Here is a 22,801-nt window from a genome sequence, read left to right on the forward strand (position 1 = left end):
TTTGGAAGTTTCAATTTATGGATATGCTAGGTTTTTTATAATAAATTGTAAAAAATTAATTACATCACCAACTCAAATGCAGGACTCTATTGTAATGCGATACCACCATTTTATTTATGTAATAAATACTTTTTAAGAATTTTCTTGACACTAAAAATTGTTGAGGTTCAGAATATACATAAAATAGTAGCAATGATAAAATTTAAATAATTATTTAATTATGGGAATTTTTGGCGAGGAATAATATTAGTGTTTAGTTATAATGAGTCTTTTCCATCAGTAAGTTTTATTTCTATAGGAATACCCAGGTAAATCACAGCGTGTAATTTGAGAAATCAAAACTTTTTGACTGGAAGTGTTAGAAAAGGCTTTTTCCTGTTAGTCAAAAATCAGGGTTTGTAAAATGCCTGCTTTGTTACAGTTTCTACGGTACAGTTGTAGGTATGTTAATGTAGTAGTTATTCAAGAAGGATTAACGTAACTAAAGTAATTTGAAGATAAGAGGGGCATTGAAATGTTTCAGTTAAAACGGCTGAAGTGTTCCACTTATTTTGAGGTTACTTGTTGTCTATAAGTTAGATTAAATTTTCAAGTGTTGTAGAATAACTTGGCCATTATGATGCTACAGGTTATGTATATTATTCAAAATTGATCAATTCTGTAAATCTTAATTCTGGCAAATAAATTTGAAATAAAATGTAGTAATGTTTTTCCATTTAACTTTGCAGTGATTTTTTTTTATTTGTTCATAGTTGTTACCATTTAAGAAGTTGGAAACATTTTCTGTAATTATTTCTTATAGAAACATGATTGAGTGGAAGTTTGGGAGAACAAGGAAAGCTCTCTAAAAAAACTGCTTGCAAAAGAAAGGAAATTCACTTCAATTTTCAAAAATGATTGCAAACTATTTGTTTACTTGTGCAATCATTAGTTGTGTCATCAGCTTGTTCTAGTTCAGTGTTTCTCCAAACTAAGATAAAGGCATTTGACTCATGGTTGCCACAGGCATCACTTTTCAAGATTCCCTGACTTTTCCCTGATAAAAATAAACTTTTCCTGACCAACTATATACAAAATGTCAGAATATCATGCTTCAATCCATATGCCAATTGCCAAAATCTACATTGTGTTATTATCTTATTTGGTGTGTTGTTCTCTTCATTTGAAATCCAATGGATGAAAGCTGAAGTTGTTTACATGGAATTGAAGCAAAAAATAATTTCATCAAGTACGTTGTTCTGTACATTTTTACAATAGTAACTTAAAACCTTTTTGGATATGTTGTATTTCTTCTCCTGAATTCCAGCCTTCCCGGCAAACAGTTGGTTCCAATTATTAGACAAGTAGAGTGGGGAGAACAACAATAAGTACAAGATCCTGGACTATATGGTCCTGACGTCAATGAGCCAGCCTTTACATCCCTTCATCTTCCACACACTTTTCATTGTTCCACACTTCATCCCATAACTAGGTTTCAATCTCCACAGCTGTCTCAAGTCTGCCTTCTCTTTGTATATTACTGTTTCACTGCCCATAAATTTAAGGCATGATCATAGAATGAACAAGTTGCTATAAGATCTGTGTAAGTTTCATCGTTTTTATCTAAATCAAAACCTTTAAGTTCCTCATTTCCTTCTGACTGTGAAATTGTCTGTCTGTGTAACTCCTTTAAACATTGGATATCTTCCCTGCACCAGTCAGCACCATAAGCCAAAGATGCTTGCTCCTCGTAAGACACCACTTTCTCTAAGCACTGCTCTCCTGATAGTAGAAAGAGAGCAATATCATTAGCTGTTATAAACCTTAAATTCACCCTTTATATAAAAACAGATTTTTAAACTTGTCCTCAGCCTTTGCACCAGAAACATCACAGAACATACCATTGCTGTTGCTGAATTTAAGGATGTGGAAGCCCTCGTACATACAAGCTGTCAACATTGTGTTGCCATGTAGTGGATGCCACTTGATTCGCCACACCCCTCCTCCAGGGTGGGATGAACATAATGGGTGTCTCATATTTCTGGTGTCCCAGACAAGAATGTTTTCATCATAGCTGCCCATTGGATAACAAATCAAATCAGAATGGAACTCTACATATTAAAGGTTTACTATTAAAAGTACTCACTCAGATTTCATGAGATTTAGTGTGAAGTGCTAATCATTTTCTGTTGGGCTGTAAATAAATGCCTAAGCTTTATGCAACAACAACAACAACAACAACAATAAAACTTTACTTCACCTAAGAGTTAGAAAAGGAGAAGAGTTTGCAATGTTATCCCACAGCACAAATGATATGTCTTGGACTTAATGGACTGTAGGCAACCCATTAAAGACGCTCTTAAAGTGCCTATGAAGTAAAAAAAATCCTGCTTATTTGAAAGGCTTTTCAAAGAAAAGAAGAGTGGCATTTTCATTTTTGGAATATCTTTTTTCGTTTTAGAGATATTTACGTTTTTGTATTATGCAAATAAGGAAAGTGATGACGTCATAAGTGGTTCCTCTAGAACAGCACAACACTCAATCGAGAATAACTTTAGAAATATTAAAGCAGTGTTCTTCCAGAAATGTACATCACAAAAGAAACAGAATGACACCTACTATGCTGTTGCCATGGCAACACTCTTGGCTCCAGTCTCTTTCTGTGAAAAACCAAATATCCCCATTTGCAACCTTTTAAAGTGGGACAGAGGGTCTTGCTCAGAACACACATGGTTCCCATATTGTCTTAACTCTCCCCATTAGATTGGTGGGATTGGATGATCCTTGTTTAAGATAAAATCTGGAAATTTTAGTCTTAATTAAGACAGAACCAGCCGCATAACTGTTGTCATGGCAATGAAACGACAGGTGTCATTATGTTTCTTTTGTGATGTACATTTCTGGTGCCAAGTTTAAAGAACACTGCTTTAATATTTCTAGAGTTATTCTCGATTGAGTGTTGTGCTGTTTTAGTGGAACCACCTATGACGTCATCATTTTCCTTATTTGCATAATACAAAAACGTAAATATCTCTAAAACGAAAAAAGATATTCCAAAAAGGAAAATGCCATTCTTCTTTACTTTGAAAAGCCTTTCAAATAAGCAGGATTTTTTTTTACTTCATAGGCACTTTAAAAGCTTCTTTAATGGGGTGCCTTTAAAAAGGCAATTTAAAAGTAGTGAACAAAGTCTCTTGTCTTGGTCAATGCTGATAACATTTGCTCAATAGAGTGTAGTATCCTTGCCCTATTATAGGATCCAGGTCGCACAAACTGGTCTTCGTAGCATGCCTAAACAGGGAAGGGGTAGGAGAGGTCAAATACAGCCTCCTCCCTCCTTTCCCCCTCCCCTAATACCTGCCACTTGTCCAAACTAACCTTCTCACCTGCCAGTTGCCATAATGTGCTCATAAGAGAGATTACACTGAATACTGCTCACACCCATGTCATGCCTGGAATGTAACATCAAAGAGAACCCTAATGTGACGGTCATAAGACTGATCTTCACTAGAGCATAAGCATCTAAGCATAAGCAACATATGTAGATGCCTTAGGAAATTTTCTAACAAAAAGAACTAATGAACATTTTTGGCGATATGGTGGCCATTTTGAATTCCACTGTTTTAAATAGCTATTATGGGATGCTCAGAGGGTAAATTAGTATGTATTTGTACCCTAAGCATCCCATAATAGCTATTTGAAACAATAGAATTTCAAAATGGCCGCCAATTGCGGAAAAGGTCCATTATCAACATCTCATTGTGTCCATGTATGTTGCTTTTAAAAAACACAATGCATGCTTACATGTAATCTTGTTCCCAGATCTCTGAGAATGAGATTAGCTTACATGCACTAGTTTACATTAGCTTATGAGGGTGACTGGACAAACTGATCATTAGTTTTAATTAATCCATTCATTAATTAACAAATAGTAATTTAAACTTAAATAGTACATCTAGGATAGGTATCAATAAATGGTTATAAATTAACCTGCTAATCACTTACAATTGAAGGGGTGAGTGCAAAACCATGCTAAGTGACGATTTGGGTGAAAAAAAAAATTTTCGCGAAAGGGCTTGAATTTTTGCATGTGGTCTTCAATGTAATAGAAAAACGCGGCCCTGTATTTTTGTCGCTGGATTTTGCTTCGTTTTCGAGTTATAACGTATGCAAAAATACTTGGCTTTTCCCAGCCATGTCTTTAGGAGTTTATTTGTTGAACAGCAAACAGGCAGACTGTTTATAGTGTATGAAGTCAAAATCAAATCTCACAGCATATATAGAGCGGAAATCTGGGAACAGATTGTTTACATCGGCTATTGTGACGTGAACACAACACGTGAATCGATCGAGCGGCAAACGAAATACCATCGAACTAAAAAGAGATGTGCTGCATTAGAGCTCTGTCAACTAATATCTTAAGCATTGTGTTAAAGTACCTTGTGTGCCTGCCTGGTGGTTGAGAGGCATCATAAAGCCTCGATAAACCCGTAAGTCATCAGCACGTTTTAAAGAATCAAAATGTGTTCTGAAACTTCGAAGGTAGCTGATATACCGTAATCGTGTTATCGGCGTTCGAAGTCAGATCGAGCCAGGCAGCAAAGTCCAAGAGCAGTTCTTGCCCAAGAAAAATACCCTCTCGTGAGTTGTGGCCCATTTGCCAAGCGTTGCTAGTGTCAAAGTTTGGAAAGCGAGAACTGGTTTTTGAGTGATAAAATTTGTCTTGTATCGACCGCCATGTTTTCCCGCGCACGAGGTGTAAAGACCCTTCCCGGCATGCATTGCGATCACGTTCTGCTCGCGTTTCTCGAACTGGTAACTAGACTGTTTCGGCTTTTTTCATTTAAAGATAATAATGGCCAACAAGTAGCGATCGATTGTAACATAGATCTGTGATCCAGGTTGCTTTGATTTTATTTCATATCGGCATGATTTGTAGTGTTTTGAACTTCTGGGATCAGCGGACATGCAGATGTATGGAGACCCGTACGTTGCGCAGAAGGGTTAATTTGTTAAACTGTTAGGCGGTGCGTGACATAAAGCTACGATCGCGTTTGTCGAAAAATATGTATTATCTCGTGATTTTTAGCCATTTAAGACGTTGCTGTATTTGGAAAAGTGCTTATTTGATGTTTATTTGTTCAGTGCAGATAGTCATTGTCCTAGATAACCAAAGTAAGTTCCAGATGTTAACACTATTTTCCGGCCGCCATATTTTACCTATTTAAACCTGAAATCAACATTTTTGAGCTTATACGTTGCGTGAAATTAACATTTTGCTGTTTTCTAAGTGAAATCAACATCCTTGCCGTCACGCGTTAACGTGAAATCAGCATTTTGACCTATTTAGAGCTGAAATCGACATTTTTGAGCTTATACGCTGCGTTAAATCAACATTTTGCTGTTTTCTAAGTGAAATCAACATCCTTGCCGTCAAGCGCTACCGTGAAATCAGCATTTTGACCTATTTAGAGCTGAAATCAACATTTTTGAGCTTATACGCTGCGTGAAATTAACATTTTGCTGTTTTCTAAGTGAAATCAACATCCTTGCCGTCACGCGTTAACGTGAAATCAGCATTTTGACCTATTTAGACCTGAAATCGACACTTTTGAGCTTATACGTTGCGTGAAATCAACATTTTGCTGTTTTCTAAGTGAAATCAACAACCTTTCCGTCACAGGTTAACATGAAATCAACATTTAAACCTTTTTTGACCTGAAATCGACATTTTTGAGCTTTTACGTTGCGTGAAATTGACATTTTGCTGCTCTCTAAGTGAAATCAACATCCTTGCCGTCAAGCGCTACCGTGAAATCAGCATTTTGACCTATTTAGAGCTGAAATCAACATTTTTGAGCTTATACGCTGCGTGAAATTAACATTTTGTTGTTTTCTAAGTGAAATCAACATCCTTGCCGTCACGCGTTAACGTGAAATCAGCATTTTGACCTATTTAGACCTGAAATCGACATTTTTGAGCTTTTACGTTGCGTGAAATTGACATTTTGCTGCTCTCTAAGAGAAATCAACATCCTTGCCGTCGCGCGTTAACATGAGTCAACGTTTTAACCACTTTTGACCTGAAATCAATAAATTTGAGCTTATATAAGTTGCGTGAAATTGACATTTTGCTGGTTTCTAAGTAAAATCAAAGTCCTTGCGGTCGCGGCGGGCCGATCCTTTGTTATAATAAACCGAGGCGAGACTTCGACTTATAACAAAGGCTTGGCTTGGCTATTATAACAAAGGGTCGGCTCTGTTTATCATAACAAAGGTCCGGCTTCGTTTATTTGAAGACCTCGGCGGGAAAAGGGCGCTAGGTATGTTAATCAAAAGTGAACTTTGTCGAAAACGCTCCAAATTTCCCATACAGTTTTGTGTAGGTATGTTTAACAATGTCCCGTAGTTTTTCCGCTAAGCTTCGCTTCGTTTTCGAGATATTGCGTATGCAGAAAAACCACTCGGTTTTCCTAGCGACGTCTTTATAAACGAAGCAAAAACCAGCGACAAAAATACAGGACCACGTTTTTCTATTGCATTGAAGACCGCATGCAAAAATTCAAGCCCTTTCGCGAAAATTTTTTTTTTCACCCAAATCGTCACTTAGCATGGTTTTGCACTCACCCCTTCAATTATCAGCAATAAATTATTATTATTACATGTATCTGATACACAGAACATCTTGGAACAAACCTTTTACTTGTGAATGTGGGTTTCTGACAGTCTGTTCTAGTGTCCCATCCTCTAAATAGGCAATCATCTCCACCTAGTGTGGCCAGTAAACATAAAATAAGTTATGTTACCATGTTGAGATATGGGAAAGAAGCCAACCTGACAAATAAACCACTTGACTGCTAGTACCGTTGGGCCCCTCAACATACTCCCATAGTGACACTCACAATAGTTTTGGAGTGCACCAAAATTTTCACCTCAGGGCACAATCAGAAGGTGAACCAGCATTTTAATCACTGACAGTGGTTTCCCTCTTTACGCACGTTCAGAAACCATGTAGAACTTAGATGCAAGTGCCCAGTTTTTGATTTGGAATTATTTGTTTTTGGAATGAAGTGTACTAATCATTCACCCAAAATGTTTCAGACATGTTGGCCAAATTACATTATTCTAATTTCAATTCATTTTTTTAAAATTTCAATTAGTAGAATAGTAATCCTTTGAAGTTAGCTTCTAACCTGAGTATACAGTGGAAGAATTCCAAGCATCAAATGCCACAATCCAAGCCTCATACTGATGCCCCATCCACTGTGAAATTTGGCAAAGCCTGGAAGTACCTTCATTAAATTTACAAAGGCCTATCTGACCAGCTGAGTCACTCACTGCAATTAAGCTACAACAGGGAGAGAACAAATATCTCTAATTAAAAATTAGCCCTTCTTTCTCAAGTTCAAAATATGTCTTCTCCTTATAATGGACTGGCATGGTAATGCTATATGGAATCAGTAGTGTTTCACCTTTAATGTCCAAATGGATAAACTGAGCATGCAACAACTGTCAGAATAACACCCTGTTTGCTTGACAGTTGACTGATATCGCAAGGGGAAAGTACAAGTTAATCAGTATTGGCAATCACAGAGTTTACCTCCCTCAAAATCAACTTTAGTTACTGCAAAAGACAAAATGATGTGCAAGGCAAGCTAAAATCTCCAATCTAGATCTCTCATAACCAAGCTTTTAAGCATCAAACAGAGTCAGGTCTGCGTTCTAGATTAAGCAAGCTGTTCAAAGGCTAAATAACACTATCTACCTGATAAAATAATTGCTCTTCCAGTAAACTTCTGTTGGCAATAGAAAACAAGCCATGCTATGCAATGGATGGTGATTTATCAAACGGATAGTGTTGTCCATCCTTAACACTACCAAGGCATGACTTAAACAAGTTGTACCTGTTTCCATCTTTTGATGACCAGTCCATTGAAAGACATAGTTTTTCTGGACTTGCAGAGTAGCTTGCACTTTCAGTTAATTGCTATAAATATCAAATAAAAAATTATATTATAATGATAAGTAAGCTTAATAACTTAACCACAACACTATTCCAGTCTTTTGGATGGTGGTAGGGAGGAATTATACATATTTTGTAATGAAAGGGAAGATGAAAAGGAAGAGGAAAACATAATGGGATTCACAGTCATCAGCACTGCCAGAAACATAGCCCTTCTGTAAATCATTATCATTGCCATAATCATGACTGACAACAGTTTCTTAAATCAATCTGAACTAAAATTTTATTTGACATGCCTTTTCTTCAAGGAAAAAGATCTTTAATTCTCCAGCTGAAGTAATAGCACCAAGTACAGCATGCCCATTCAAAGACTTTGACAACCTGTAAAGATTTGTTGCCATTATTCATGAACAGGAATATATATTACAAGGACCTGATCTTGGAATAAGAACAAATAAACTAAGGGCATGCCAGCCATTGCCCAGTTGTTGATGAAAATGCTGCCATCCACATTTGTAATGAAATGTTGTCATTCGGTGACCAAATGAAAAACTTTTGCTTTCACCATAACTGAGAAACATATTGCTTTTTGCACGTGTTAAAACAGACATGTTTTGTCGATACAAAAGGATCACAGTTTAGTAAATAAAGCTTACCACTTTGTATCTAAAATGCCAGCTGTTTCAAGACTTTGCAGTTTTTCTAATCTGTAGATAAAGAAGTAAGTTAACAGAGTTAATGTGCACAACCATTGACAGTGCCCTGAGCCCATGAGAAAGGAGTTGAAAATTCTAGTGCCAGGGAACAGGGTGAGTAAAATAGTGAGAGTGTTTTCTACATGGTGGTCACTTCCTTAATTCCCATGACCTGTTCTCTTGATATGCACTAAAATTCGTTGGTGAATATCAAAAATGATCATTCATTCTCTCAGAGGCTAACAAGGGGAATCCATAACAGAGAGATTGACAGGGAAGTCAGAGCATAAGGCTTACTGTATTTTGTGAAATGAAACGAAACAAAACAAGTAAACCCATACTGTATTTTGCGAAACGAGCTCTTTAAAGACTCTAACGATATGTAACTTATTTATTCCAATTCTTTAACACTTTTCGTAGATACAACTTCACGCAGTGATGATTTTTGAACAAAGAGTCTGAGCCAAAATATCAGAATTGCCCTGTTTTGCAAATTACACATTTGTAAATCTGTAATTTGCGAAATGAGCTCTTCAAAGACTCTAACGATATGTTACTTATTTCTTCCGATTCTTTAATACTTTTCGTAGATACAACTCTTTGCAGTGATGATTTTTGAACAAAGAGTTCAAGCCAAAAGGTCAGAAGTGTCCCATTTTTCAAATTACAGATTTACAAATCTGTAATTTGTAAATCATCACTGCACTGAGTTGTATCTACAAAAAGTGTTAAAGAATCGGAAGAAATAAGTTACATATCGTTAGAGTCTTCGAAGAGCTCGTTTTGCAAAATACAGTACGGGTTTACTCGTTTTGTTTCGTTTCGTTTCGCAAAATACAGTAAGCTGGGCATAAAGCTGGTGCGCACAGAACGATGAGAAAATGGAATGTTTAGTTACTTTTTGTCCAGCCCTACCCATTGTTTACCACATGCTTTATATTTCTCTCTTTATTCTGGGGCGGGGGGGGGGGGGGGGCTCTTTGAAAGGCCAGCATCCATAAAGGGGGAGCACTCATTATCTAGATACTCCTAGTCGATTCATGCTCCAGAAACCGGGATGTTGCTCTGGCTGCATGGTAGATGAAGGGCATACATCCTGTATGTGCATATGTGGTACATTTGTGGTAACTCATGTACAAACCTTCCAAGCGTTTTATCGAGACAATACAGTTGTACATTGCCTAGTCGTTCGTTACCAGTGCTTGAACATTCTTCAGGACATGGCGTAGATTCGTTATGCTCGTCGTTTTTCTCGAAAAGTTGATAAGTTCCGCAAACAAGGTAGTCTTGAAAACTTTCGACAGGGCACCACTCCACAGTATCTGCGTAATAACCAGTGTCTAAAGAGCACAAAGTCTTCGTACGCGTCGCCATCGACAAAAAGCTAATTTCTCCCAGGCGTTCCTTGTTACAATCGCTTGCTATGCAACATGGTAATTCCTCTTCTCACGCGCGCAAAGGACTGTGGAGAAGGGAATTAAATTCAAGATGGCGGCCAAAACGCGAAGCGGCGGAACTCAGCGTGTTCTGCAGAAACTAAATAAGTCGATAGAGGATGGAGAATACTATGAAGCCCATCAGCTTATAAGGACGCTGTACTTTAGGTAAGTTTTTTTTCAAGTTTTCAATATGCGATTGCAAGAGACGGGAGTGAAATACTTCTTGTACCTTGTCGATGTTTACCGGTTGAAATATTGAATAACTTCTTATGTCGCTTATAAATAAGCATTTAAATTAACAATTTCCCTTGTAAATTTTGGTTTTCTCCTTTCTATTAAGTAGTGTAATTGAGTGATGATTGTCATTTTTGCTGGAGGAATTTACTTATTCCACGCTAAACGTAGAAGGATAGTTACGTGAAAAGATTTCAACTCTACATGCTTACGTTTGCATATTCCACTTTTGTAAAAACGAAAAACACATATGTTCAAGTTACTTATATTATGAAAACGTTAAGCGTACGATATGTTGTGTACAGCATGGAATCCAGCTGTTGGTTTTGTATTGCACACTTGTACATGATTGATGAAGGGAATGTAGTAACTTGTACCTTAAAATTCTGAGTGGTATTTTTGTACTGTTCAGTGACTTCACACATTGAGGCCAATGTATAATTTCAGATATTGATGTACCATGCATATAACTTAGTTTTGTGTTCTGTATTTGGCTCCACTCTTGACAGGTCTTTAACCCTTACTCTTGCCACTGTCAAACCCATAGGCAGGCTCATGTTTCCACTGAAGAGTAATGCTCGATTTGGCAACAAAAAGATTGTTTTTGTAATATTTGTGACTCTCACAAGGTTTCACAGTATCACAATATTTTTGGGTAGAGAAACAATGAGCCAAAAATAAAGCTTTGTCAGCACATGGGCATCACCAGAACATCACACATTATCACAAGGTATCACACCGTATTGCACTTGGTTTTATTGTGAAAAAAATGTAAGAGTTTGTGTGGTATTTAGAAACAAAAATGTTTGCTTTAAATGATAGTGAAATTAGTGAACAAGTACACCTGGTATTGTGTTCTATCTTTACGTTATGTTTCCAAGCAACTTCTGGTCAAAATATCCTTCCATGTTATATCACAGGTGGCCCAGATGTTGAATATATCAAAGTAAAGTTAAGAAGACAGACTTTGTTCAACGTGCAACTCACTTCAAACACTTCCTTCATTTTTGCACAAAAACGGCTGTTGTTGTCATTCTTCTTCTTTGTCCACACGCTGTGATAATGAAACCTTTCCCTTTGAAATCCATTTTCCAAGATGCCAACCTTAAAAAAAATGAAATGTGGTAGATTGCGAATTTAAATTCTCAACCCTAAAAAAAAATGTGAATTAAAAATATGTGAATTTTCCAAAAATTCACCCTGAAAATGCCAAAAATTGGCCAACATAAGTGTGAAAAATGTACTTTGAGAGCTTTCTAATGTATCTTAGAGATTTGGTGACCTTTAGGAGACCAGTAGATTTGCACTGTATCCGAGAAACTCCCAAATAATCCAGGAGAGTTGACTTAGATGATCTTGTATAAGGATGTAGCAGCTTTGTAAAAGATATTGTGTGTTACCTTGTGATACATTGTATGCTGTTATAATCCTCTTTGAATTCTTGTGACCCTTGTGATATTCTATCAACCTTTGTGATACCATGAAGACCCTTGTTCTATTTTGCAATACTTAAGATTATTCCATTGAGTAGGTGCTCACATTAAAAATGTACAGTAGTGAAGTAGTTTGAAATGTTAACCTGTTCTGATCACTGTGATTTAATTTATTTCCTCTTTGCCTTGGCAGTAACTTCGTTTGAAGTTAAACCAGAAGTGATTAGATCTGGACTGTTAACTTTAACTGTGAATTTTCCTAGGGTGGAAATGCAAAATTTGCACCAATAAGAACAAAATCACTTCTTCCCACCAGAGCAGCTGGCTTCACCTGTCGGCTCAATTTGGTAGCTTTACCGCTTGTGAGTGTGAAATCAAATGGGAGCCTGCCTGCTATCTGTAACAGAGTCAAACCTCAAGTTGGTTTAATCAATATAAAGCAGTTATTATAAAAAGTAGATTGTAGACGTACTTTAATCCTACCAAAGCACTAGCCAAAAACCAACTTAAACCCTTGACTTGAATACCAACCCTTTTACTCTAAAAGCTAACCTTAAAGCTAAAATGAATGAATTTCAGTCCATATTCTGCATTATACTTCAGATATCACATAACTATAGGAATTTATTGGTTTAACATTTTAACAGCTAAGCTAGCTTCAAGGTTGGGTTTTCTTGAAAGGATTAGTATCACACTTTGAATTTACCATTTTCTAGGTATATTTCCCAGAAATGCTATGATGAAGCTATTGAGATAGTTCACAATGGGGCCTGCTTATTCCTGAAACACAAACAGGTAACTATCTGGACAGATCTCTCTCCTCCACTGAGCAGAATTTTACATAATTTCACTCAGTGAACTGAGATAAGCCATGCAGAGTTCTTCTGTCTGGGCATAAAATTATTATTTTGTTATCTGGGCTTTTACTTAGTTGAAATGCAATAGTGAAGAAAATTCAAGTTAACATGTAGATGAAGTATTTTTTTGTTTTCTCTCAAAGATGCTTGGACTGATTAGACTTTAAGATGCATGAAAGAGATAGTACATCATCAAAGGGTTATTGCAGTAACACATATATTATTTTAGTACATTTAGTATTCATAAGGTCAAGTTTGCATCAGGCAGGTGTCCCACAGGTGCCAGAGCTCATCCTGATTTCTGTAGTATGAAGTGACTATAAGTATTTTTACACCCCCCTGGATAGGAAGCTAGCCCATGACAATGCTACTTTCAGTAAATTTAATGGTTCCCATTGACACATGTGGGTGGAGGATGACAATGTGTGAACAAGTATCTTGCACAAGAACACAAAACAATGAAACCCCAACCAGGGCTTGAATGGGGACAGCTCCATCTACTGTGCCTCCCATTTTAGTGAAGTAGTTTGAAATAATTTTCAAGAACAATGTTATCTGTCAATGAAACAAACTTGAACAAATTACCCATTGCCATGTTACTGAACAATGATGTACACGACAATCTTCAACACAGGTGAAAATGGTAGCACTTATTTACATTTTGATAACTGTATGTAAACCTTGTGCCTTTTTAGGAAGGAAGTGGTAATGATCTTGCTTTGCTGATGCTTGAATGCTTCCGCACAGCAGAGGTACCTGTTGGACACGATGCCTTGGATAAAATTAGAAGTCTATTTGAACTTTATGAGCCCGGTTCATTGGACAGATATGGTTTTATAAGAGAAGCAATTAAGTAAGTGGAAATTTTATAGGAATGGCGTGAATTTGATTTCTCAATCTCAAATGAATAGTGTTTTTAGCTTTGTTAGTATTAATTACATTATTGACACTGTTGCACTGTGAATTGTCATACTCCTGGCAATGATGCAAATACTGTATCTTAAACATGACAGCACACCATTTACAAATGAAATATTTTACTCAGGCTTTTAGCTGGGATTTGAAAAGAGGGCATCCAAAATGTGCCAAAGGGCTTGCTCAATGAATAATTAATAAGCAACATATGAAAAATAAAACAATTTTCTTTATTGAGTGGCCATCCACAGGACATCTGGACACCTATCTGGCTAAAAGCTTGATTTTGCTTTTGGTTTACCGATATATTAATAGTTCAGTTGGGGCTGCATTCTTTGACAGCTATAAGCTAGTTATTTAAACGTTAAGTTAACAGTTTAAAATGTTAAATGTAAATCTGATAATGTTACTGATTTTCTTACTGTTTACCATTCTCTGATAGCCGATGATCATGTGCACTTACACTTGAAAGGGAATATCCAAAATATCCAAAATAACTTTTTTAGGTCCATGTGCAATGTTTTCCTGCTGTCATTTTCTTAAATTTGACCCATAGTTAGCTTAGCTGCAGCTCATCAAACATTTGCTTCTATAATATAGACCATAGTGACATGACTAATGTTAACAGTTTCTCTGTGCAAATAGAGAAACTGGACTAGGCAGTAAACCGGCTTCAAATGGCCTTACCATGATCATTCATTTACTGTATTTGCCTATTTGTTTTTTATTAATTTGTCGTGTTTTTACAGATGGACATCTGATACAGATTCATCCCTTAAATATGGTCATCCTGATCTTCACCTTGTATGTGCACATATATTTTGGAAAGGTGAGATGGTTTGAAATATGCAAACAAACACAGCAACATAAAGGGCACATTGCTAATTTGTAATGGAATCATATAACAGTATTGATAGAAAGGTGTTTTATATAGCTACTGAGTGACATGAGCAACTGAAACGTTTTGGAATGTTGTGTTCCTGACATTCAAAAGCAAGTTCACTCCATGAGCTGAGGAGTATTTATAAATTGTGACAAATGAAGCCATCGTGTGTGTTTTATTTCAATTTCTGTATCCAGTTCCTTTTCAATTTCCTCTTTTAATTTGTCTCTTAGTTTTAAAGAAGGTAAAGGTAAAGTCTGCATACAAGCTAACTGGCCCATCAGGCGAGAGTTTATGCCAGTTTCTGTTGCATGAAGCAACTAAGAGTGTTTTTACTCCCCCCCTGGATGGGATGCTAGTCCATCACAGGGTTACCCCCAGCATTAAATTCTTCGGTACCCATTTACACCTGGGTGGAGAGAGGCAATTTGAGAGTAAAGTGTCTTGCCCAAGAACACAACACAATGTCCCCAGCCAGGACATGAACCTGGACCACTCGATCCAAAGTCAAGCAGACTAACCATGAGGCCACCACACCTCTCCTAGTCTTATAGACCCTGCCGACATTCCTACAAACACTGGTGCGAAGGCGAGGTTGGAGTGGACAAAAATACAGGAAATGTAGGAAAATGTGCACCCCTACCTCGGTTTGGTTCAATCCAGGCTCTTTGGAAGAATTTGAAAAGTTGGCCTCCAAAATGTGCTATAGGGTCTGCTCAAATGAACAATTTATAAATTAACTTCCAGAAAATAAAGCAATTTATTTTCTTTTAAAAGTAGGTGTCTACAGGACACCTGGATGCACATCTGGATTAAAAAAAACACCTGGATGCACATCTGGATAAAATTTTTATCCAGATGTGCAACCAGGTGTCCTGTGGACACCTACTTTTTAAAGAAAATAAATTGTTTTATTTTCTGAAAGTTGTTGTTTTATTTTCCAGAAGCAGGTTTTTAAAAAACCTGGTTCAATCATTCATGTATGCATTGATCAAGTGGAATGTGGGAAAGGTCTAACATAAGACTTAATTTTAGAAGCCTCCCTCCTCCCTCCCCTTTAAAGTGCTACTGGAACAAAAATCAATTCTACTTTTTCTTTGTATTTCAAAACTATATCAGTGAACCACTAAGTGACCGAAGTTTTAAGCCTTCATTTCAAAGAGACCTGTCTATTTTGACTAAAATTTTCATAATTAATGGTGCACCATTACTAACTTTAAAATCTTGAGAGAGCTGGATCGAGGGTAAGATGACGTCAAAGACTCACTAGTTTAAAAATGTAATGCGTGTGTACATGCCTAAATTAATATGCAGCACAGGAGTTTCGAATTTTCAGACTTGTAAACTCGTGTTATGCATGTACAATAAGCTGCGTTTACACGCTGCAATTTTAAGCTAGTGAGTCTTTGACGTCATCTTATCCTCAATCCAACCCTCTGAGGTTCAGTTGGTCACTGAGTCTTGAATGTGAAATGGTGGACTGTGAAATCCTTAACTTGCACTCAAAGAAATACAGCCTTTGGATAAAATTTGAAGCTCAAGACTTTGGCAGTCAGGTGTCAAACAAATGTGCTTTTAAAATCTGAAGGAAAAAGGGAAGTGAATTTTTTGAAGCTTCAGGGAATTAAGCTCAAACTTAACAGAGCTTTGGCAATAGCTTCAAAACTGTGGAAAAAGAGAGTGTTTGAGTTGTTCTGTCAAGATTCTCACATTAAGTTGGATTTTTTATCATTTAACAGAGAAAAACTTCAGTGATTCACAATATCACTTTCTGTTTACTTCGGATGGGCAACAGTGTGCAACAATGCTGGTGGAAAATGCTACGACACTTGGCTTTCCAGGAGAGGCAGATTTATTTGTCACACAAGCAGTTCTACAGTATGTCTAATTTCACTGACCCTCTGCTTAGATTATGCAGAAAGTTAAGGATGTGACATTATGAAATGCCTTGGATTTTCGTTTTTTGGGAACAGTACTTAGTATTTTGGACTGACATAGCTATAGTGCAGATATTTTGTACAAAAAGAAAGATATACTTCAAAGTATTAAATGCACTCTTTATTTTATTTAAAAACATACAGGATGTGCAGTGTTGCCAGATTGACAACAATAAATCATGAGTAGCTGAGAGATGAGTACTTGACTTGAAACTTTTTCTTCAATTGCAAAAGTTTGTTATATCAACAGGACTTTTTCATCTGGAAGAGTAAGCTCACAGTGATTCAGTTACTGAATGAACAAACGAATGAACGAATGAACGAACCAACCAACCAACCAACCAACCAACAAACCAACAAACCAACGAACCAACGAACGAATGAACGAACGAACGAACAAATGAATGAACAAACAAGCAAGAGGGCAGCCTATTTTGTTTGTACTAAGCAAGTCAATTAATTGAGACATTACTCTGTTCCACAGGTTTCTTTGCCTACAGAACCTCATGACTGCCAACTTAGTGTTCTTCAAATATACAGCACAACATCCAGATTTCTCTGGAACTGGACCACCATACCAAAAACCCCTTCTTAATTTTGTGTGGTTCTTGCTTCTAGTTATAGAAAGGTGTGTACTTCAAAGTGAAAAGATGTTTGGAATAATCATGGGATAGACTCATGGCTTTCTAACATCTTTTAAGTACGAAGAACATTGGTCACATCCAGTTGCTTTATTAGGAACATTGTCTTTTCTCGCATTACTAGACTTATTCAGGTTTAAGGAGTAAAGCTCAAGAAATATTTTTGATTTTACAGGAAAGGATCTTTAAGTCAGTTTACAGTGCTGTGTGAAAAATATCAGCCCTCCATAGAAAGAGATCCAGTATATAAAGAGGTAAGTTCTCTTTAGTTTTACAAGTAGTGAGAAGATTCCAACTTAAAAGAAAGTGATTACTATTTGTTGCATTCTTCCATCTTTTTCTGGGATGAGGATATAGTAGAACCTCACTTTTTTCAAACTCAGTTATCTAAAACTCCCCACTATCTTGAACTCAAATCATTTTCCCTTGGATTTTCTTTTTGAATCAATAATTATTGGCCATCTTGAATCCCCAACATCTCAAACCATTTTCACTGGGTTGAACTGAAGTAATATCTTTAATATTGTACCAAAATCTCTGCTACTGTGCACATTCAAGGAACTTTTTGTTACTCATTTAAATGAGATGAGAATATATATATTTTTTATATGTCTATCTTCATGGAACTAATAATTGCATTTTCCTCTTAGTATTTAGATAGGATTGGACAGCTCTTCTTTGGTCTCACTCCAAAGCCTTCAAACAAAGGAATGATGGAGGGAATTATTGGTGAGTATTGTATGGAGTATGGTTGTGGTTTCCCAACCTGATATCAGCATTGTCGTAGAAGGCGGAATAGTAAGAGCCTTGCTTGCTGGCTGGAGGAGCGGTGAGGGGTGCGCTCTTGCAGAGAACTTGTGTGGACTAAATGATTAACAACAGACTGTAGACAGCAAAGTCACTGGCTGCTGGCACATGTTTTGATGTCTGCTTTCTGGTTACAATCTTTGTTTAAATATTTTTTCTTTTTCTTTTGGTTCCAAACTTATTGCCCACTTCTTTGGACTCCTAACTTTTTTAGAAGCACATAGCCATGTAAAGGTAGTTAACATTTGAGCTGGAGATGTAACCATAACAATACCTGGTAAATAATCTAATGGGTAGGAAAACATGCAAATTGTTAACCCTCAAAAGACATGATAAGCATTGCTGTCACTTCCATTTTGAGAATCATCCCCTCTGAGAAATAAAATCTAGGGATGCTTCTTTAGGATATAGCTTGAAAGGGAGCTCATCACCAGCACAAATTTCACTAGAAAACTAACTTACCATTAACATAGTCCTCTTCAGTAGTTCATAGTTCAGTTCTTCCTGGGTTCAAACCTCTTCATCCCCTCTGGGACTAGAAAACAAAGACGAGTTAATATGGAAGGTGCACAGGTCAGAGACATTGTCTGGTCTTTTAACACACCATCATAGTTTTCTTCTTAGTTACATTTCTGAGAAGAATCTTGTCGTAGCAGTGAAAAGTGTGTTGTAAACTCTACCAGAAAGTTGAAAATGTTATCTTGTTTTCCTCAGGTGACATAATGCAGACACTGATGGGTGAAGGGAACAGTGGCACATCAGCATCTAACACAACCATTGAGTCAGAAGAAGTGGACTAATAGTAACTCATGTATATCAAAGGGTTTTTTATATCAACGACCATTAACAAACATAGGCTGAGATTGGTGGTAGAAGGTCCTGGTTTATCGCTCTGTACAGTGACAAAGACTGACTGATAATGCCATCTTCCAAGCTGCTCAGTTATGCCTCAAGGCCTCGTTTTCCAGTTGGACTTGTGTTAACCTGACACAAGTGGAAAAGGAAAAGGAAATAGAAGTACAAAGACTACCAAATTTTCTCCAGTTCACTAGAAAACTGAGTTTGTTTTTCTTTCTTTTAAACATAGGAACATAGAAATTGACTGTAGCAAATAGTCTTGAAAAGATGGGCCATTTGGGTTGATCTTTACTGAATGGCTCAAATAGTTTCTGGCCCTTATTATTGAAAAAAAAAAGAGTAATACGAGTATCCCAAAAGCCATCACACCAGCACTGTGCCGTAGGTGTACTTCATGTCACCAAGCAGCTTAAGAGCTTTAGACCACAGGCTCAATCTTCTTGAACATTGGATTTGGACCATGAAAAGAGGCACTCATTCCCTTGACTGTAGAGGTCAGAGTGACAGTCTGTTAGAGATAGAAAGTTTTTACTAATACCTTTAACTTGATGAGTTATATTTGAAAAAAATATAAATAAAATAAAATATGCATTGGAAATTAGGAACAGTTGGATTGTTCATATATTTTTACCACAAAGCTGAAAAAGTGTAAAATAAATAGCATTGTTTTGTGGTGAAATGTTTTTATTTTTGAAGTATGATTCTCTGGAATCTGGGAATGCACATTTCCTGTGTTTATGTTGCAAAACTTTGATGTCTTCTGAAGTGATAAAGTTTGTAAAGAAAACTCTGGGAACAAGTGTTTAATATTGTCATGTTGTTACCTGTGATGTGAACATTTTGCTCTACATTTTTTCTTAGCATACACTGCCTCAAGTTAGCATTCTATTTTCTGACTAATCTTTGTGGCAACGGTAGTTCGTGGTCACACACGTACGCATAACGGACCTATTTTTCTGATTAAATTTGTGCAACCACCGCAAGCAAGTTCTACGCCTTTTTGGAGTCTGAGTGGACAACATTCGTTCATCCTGAGAGCAGCAACGGATATAAGGTTGTTCTATACCAAAACCTACAAGAGGTGAGAGGATGATGGAGTCGACTGCAGACTATTAATATATCTTTCCTCCGCAAAGGGTTCCTAGAAAGGGCCGGGGTGAGGGTAGAAAGGAAGAAAGATCGCGGAGGGCACCAGGACTAGGAGGACAAACGCCGGGCGCTCTCATTCCACCCTCCCCAGGCTCCGTTTTACCTACCTACACGGCCAAGACCGGAAGAAACGGGAGAGGGCCAGTAAAAAGACACGATTGGGCACCGGTCTGCAGACTGACTATTTTCTACAAGATTCGTATTTTAAAATATTTTTGGCAGCGTAAAACAAAAGCAAAGGAGAAGTGCATTAGAAAACACTATTCAGTTCATGTTTTAATTTTCCAACGTTCAGATTGATGCGCTCCCGACTATTTTATCAACCGATTATAGAGCGAATCAAACCCCTCCTTCTCCGCCCTAAGGACATAAAAATAATTACGCAAGTGTACCATCCCATAATATATTTTACAATAAGTACCTAGAGCGGCCTTTTCTCTTCCTTCTCAGTCGCTCAAAGACATCACGTAAGTAGGGTGAGACCTTTGGATTGAAAATCTAGTTCAATCTGCTATCAACACGTCTCTATGAAAGGATTTGCTGCCCTTAAATAATCGTTCTTTATTCCTAAGTAGTACTGAGTAATTTTTTTATCGTTTCTTCGACGATTTTAGAACGATATGGATTATAGAGTTTCATTGTATATGTAAAGCTTTCGTATATGTTGAAGAAGCTAGGTGACACGAGGGGAGCTTAACGGAAATGAAAATATATAACAGTTGAGCTACTTTGGCTAGCTTTGTTAAAGATCTTCTTTAACGAAAGCATAAAACTAACGTAAAGTGAAAATCGTTGAATTTTCTTCCTCTAGCAAATGGCGGATTCGGAACCAGCCGGTGGTGCTCGCGGAGGTTTTCGTGGAGGATTCGGCGGCCGTGGCCGTGGAAGAGGCCGTGGTCGAGGCCGGGGACGGGGTCGTGGAAGGGGTAAAGCCGAGGACAAGGAGGTACAGAAATATCCGAAACTTTTGCTCTTAAAGATATAAATATGGTGGAAAATGTTAAAGGGACTGTCAACATATTCACTTGTCCCAGCTGAACGTAGGGGGATGGAATCGAATCCATTTGTGTACTCTTGATAATTGTGCTCAATTGTGCTTATTTATTTTTTTGTTCTGTTTTAAAAGATTCAAAATTCAATATTTAACAGTATAGTTATTAATTTGTTTAATATCAAATAATGATCATAACAATCGATGTTAGAAGATTTAAGATCTTCAACTCTTAGATGTGAACTCTCCTTCTTTACTTTCAGTGGGTGCCTGTGACTAAACTTGGCCGCTTGGTTAAGGACATGAAGATCAAAACTTTGGAGCAGATATACCTCTTTTCTCTTCCCATCAAGGTATTCACATGCATCTGTTCACTGATAACATGTTGAGGAGCAAGTTACTTTTGTTAAAGATTGTGATTCCTGTTATGCTTGGATTTAAGTTTGACTCATATACCTGCTTCTTGCGTTTTAGGAGCATGAGATCATTGACTTCTTCCTCGGGGCTGCCTTGAAAGATGAAGTTCTCAAAATCATGCCAGTGCAAAAACAGACCAGAGCAGGACAGCGTACACGCTTCAAGGCCTTTGTTGCCATTGGAGACAGTAATGGACATGTTGGTCTTGGTGTGAAGTGCTCCAAGGAGGTAGCAACAGCTATTCGTGGTGCCATCATCCTTGCTAAATTGTCTGTCATTCCTGTGCGCCGTGGTTACTGGGGTAACAAGATCGGTCAGCCCCACACTGTGCCATGCAAGGTTTGTCACTGCCATCATCCACTTCTCTTATACTGTTGCTTTGATGTGTCTGATCTTTTGAGGTGTTACAGTGAATATCAAGGTAATTTTCTCACTTCAAATTAAAACCCTGACTTTCTGACTGACTTTATGCAATTACTTATTAAAGGTGACAGGCAAATGTGGTTCAGTACGTGTACGTTTGATTCCCGCACCAAGAGGAACTGGCATTGTGTCTGCCCCAGTCCCCAAGAAGCTGCTTCAGATGGCTGGTATTGAGGATTGTTACACATCAGCTCGCGGACAGACAGCCACTCTTGGCAATTTTGGTAATTTGAATTAATTTTGTACACAAAGTGCCATAACCCTTCCAAACTACAGTTGAACCTCTCTTTAATGCCCACCCCAGGGACAGAGTTTACTGGCCATTGTGAAGAGCAAATCTCTTTACTGGGACAAAAAAATTGTGGCCATTGTGGGGAGAGGTGACCATTCCAGTCCAGCTCTCATTGTGGAGAGAGGTGGCTGTTGTTGGGAAGTGGCCTTTAGTAGAGGTTCAACTGTACCACCTGGGAGGGAGGGATACCTAAGACTTGCTCCAAAATATTTTACGCTTGTAAAGCCAGTTAGAGTCCTTTCTTTGATCTTTGTGTCAGAGCTAATTTATACTTAAGGATTTTTTGGGTCTACTCAAAACTGATAATTGCACTGGATTCTAGATCGTACAGTTGTGGGTGTGAGCTCTGGCTAGGAGTTATAAGTCTGTATCAGTTTATCATTAGTAAAGCTGGACAGAATGCTTGCTGTATTGGAGTAGCGTCCTATCTTAGCAGAAGTAGTAGCAATCCCCTGTATTTCTTCATGGACAGAGTATAAATCTAAGCCATCTAAAACCTCTTGTTCTTTGGACTAGAATGGTCTTTTTGTACTAATAATAATTTAATTTGGTGTTGATTTGTGACTAACGTTACTTTTTGTTTGTTTTCAGCCAAAGCTACCTTTGCAGCCATCTCTAAGACCTACAGCTATTTGACCCCTGACATGTGGAAGGAGACTGTGTTTACCAAGACTCCATACCAGGAGTTTACAGACTTCCTGGCAAAAAACCAAAGTGGACAGAGAGTGGTTGCCAAGGAACAAGCCATAAAACAACAGTAAAAGAAAGCAAAGAAAAGCTGAAATAAAAGTCACAAAAGATGTAAACTTATTGTGTGATTAATCTTGCTAATCTGCTGCTGACTTACTGATGTGATGGCAGCCGTATTGGTGTTCCACAACAATAACA

General features: G+C 37.5%; 3 protein-coding genes across 3 annotated transcripts; 2 read left to right on the forward strand and 1 right to left on the reverse strand.

The window, feature by feature from the left end:
* Positions 1-230: 230 nt before the first annotated feature.
* On the reverse strand, positions 231-10,011 carry LOC145489801 (diphthine methyltransferase-like). The gene is made up of 9 exons (XM_081468854.1): positions 9,779-10,011; positions 8,599-8,649; positions 8,239-8,323; positions 7,884-7,966; positions 7,173-7,327; positions 6,676-6,748; positions 3,366-3,431; positions 1,881-2,053; positions 231-1,761 (listed from the first exon to the last, which is right to left on the reverse strand). Exons 1-9 carry the CDS (start codon positions 10,009-10,011, stop codon positions 1,517-1,519), a joined length of 1,164 nt encoding a protein of 387 aa, XP_081324980.1. The 3' UTR covers positions 231-1,516.
* A 63-nt stretch (positions 10,012-10,074) lies between these two features.
* On the forward strand, positions 10,075-20,110 carry LOC145489804 (Golgi to ER traffic protein 4 homolog). Its single transcript, XM_081468859.1, has 9 exons — positions 10,075-10,241; positions 12,460-12,538; positions 13,296-13,453; positions 14,265-14,344; positions 16,138-16,276; positions 16,820-16,963; positions 17,152-17,230; positions 17,627-17,705; positions 18,498-20,110. Exons 1-9 carry the CDS (start codon positions 10,126-10,128, stop codon positions 18,581-18,583), a joined length of 960 nt encoding a protein of 319 aa, XP_081324985.1. The 5' UTR covers positions 10,075-10,125; the 3' UTR covers positions 18,584-20,110.
* A 94-nt stretch (positions 20,111-20,204) lies between these two features.
* LOC145489805 (small ribosomal subunit protein uS5) lies at positions 20,205-22,719 on the forward strand. Its single transcript, XM_081468860.1, has 6 exons — positions 20,205-20,257; positions 20,602-20,736; positions 21,045-21,134; positions 21,256-21,537; positions 21,686-21,845; positions 22,505-22,719. Exons 2-6 carry the CDS (start codon positions 20,605-20,607, stop codon positions 22,672-22,674), a joined length of 834 nt encoding a protein of 277 aa, XP_081324986.1. The 5' UTR covers positions 20,205-20,257; positions 20,602-20,604; the 3' UTR covers positions 22,675-22,719.
* The last annotated feature ends 82 nt before the right edge of the window (positions 22,720-22,801 follow it).

The sequence above is a fragment of the Orbicella franksi genome, chromosome 6 (genome assembly GCF_964199315.1).
Source record: "Orbicella franksi chromosome 6, jaOrbFran1.1, whole genome shotgun sequence".
NCBI classification, from domain to species: domain Eukaryota; kingdom Metazoa; phylum Cnidaria; class Anthozoa; order Scleractinia; family Merulinidae; genus Orbicella; species Orbicella franksi.

Bases quoted from the DNA above. Each gene is read 5' to 3' on its own strand.
- LOC145489804 (XM_081468859.1), top strand. From the start codon at position 10,126: ATGGCGGCCAAAACGCGAAGCGGCGGAACTCAGCGTGTTCTGCAGAAA. The intron at 14,345-16,137 runs GTGAGATGGTTT...ATCATTTAACAG, and splicing joins TGCACATATATTTTGGAAAG to AGAAAAACTTCAGTGATTCA. The intron at 16,277-16,819 runs GTATGTCTAATT...TCTGTTCCACAG, and splicing joins GTCACACAAGCAGTTCTACA to GTTTCTTTGCCTACAGAACC.
- LOC145489801 (XM_081468854.1), bottom strand. From the start codon at position 10,011: ATGGCGACGCGTACGAAGACTTTGTGCTCTTTAGACACTGGTTATTAC. The intron at 8,324-8,598 runs GTAAGCTTTATT...AAATCTTTACAG, and splicing joins GGCATTTTAGATACAAAGTG to GTTGTCAAAGTCTTTGAATG. The intron at 2,054-3,365 runs GTGAGAAGGTTA...TCCAATGGGCAG, and splicing joins CACATTATGGCAACTGGCAG to CTATGATGAAAACATTCTTG.
- LOC145489805 (XM_081468860.1), top strand. From the start codon at position 20,605: ATGGCGGATTCGGAACCAGCCGGTGGTGCTCGCGGAGGTTTTCGTGGA. The intron at 20,737-21,044 runs GTACAGAAATAT...CTTTACTTTCAG, and splicing joins GTAAAGCCGAGGACAAGGAG to TGGGTGCCTGTGACTAAACT. The intron at 21,135-21,255 runs GTATTCACATGC...CTTGCGTTTTAG, and splicing joins TCTTTTCTCTTCCCATCAAG to GAGCATGAGATCATTGACTT.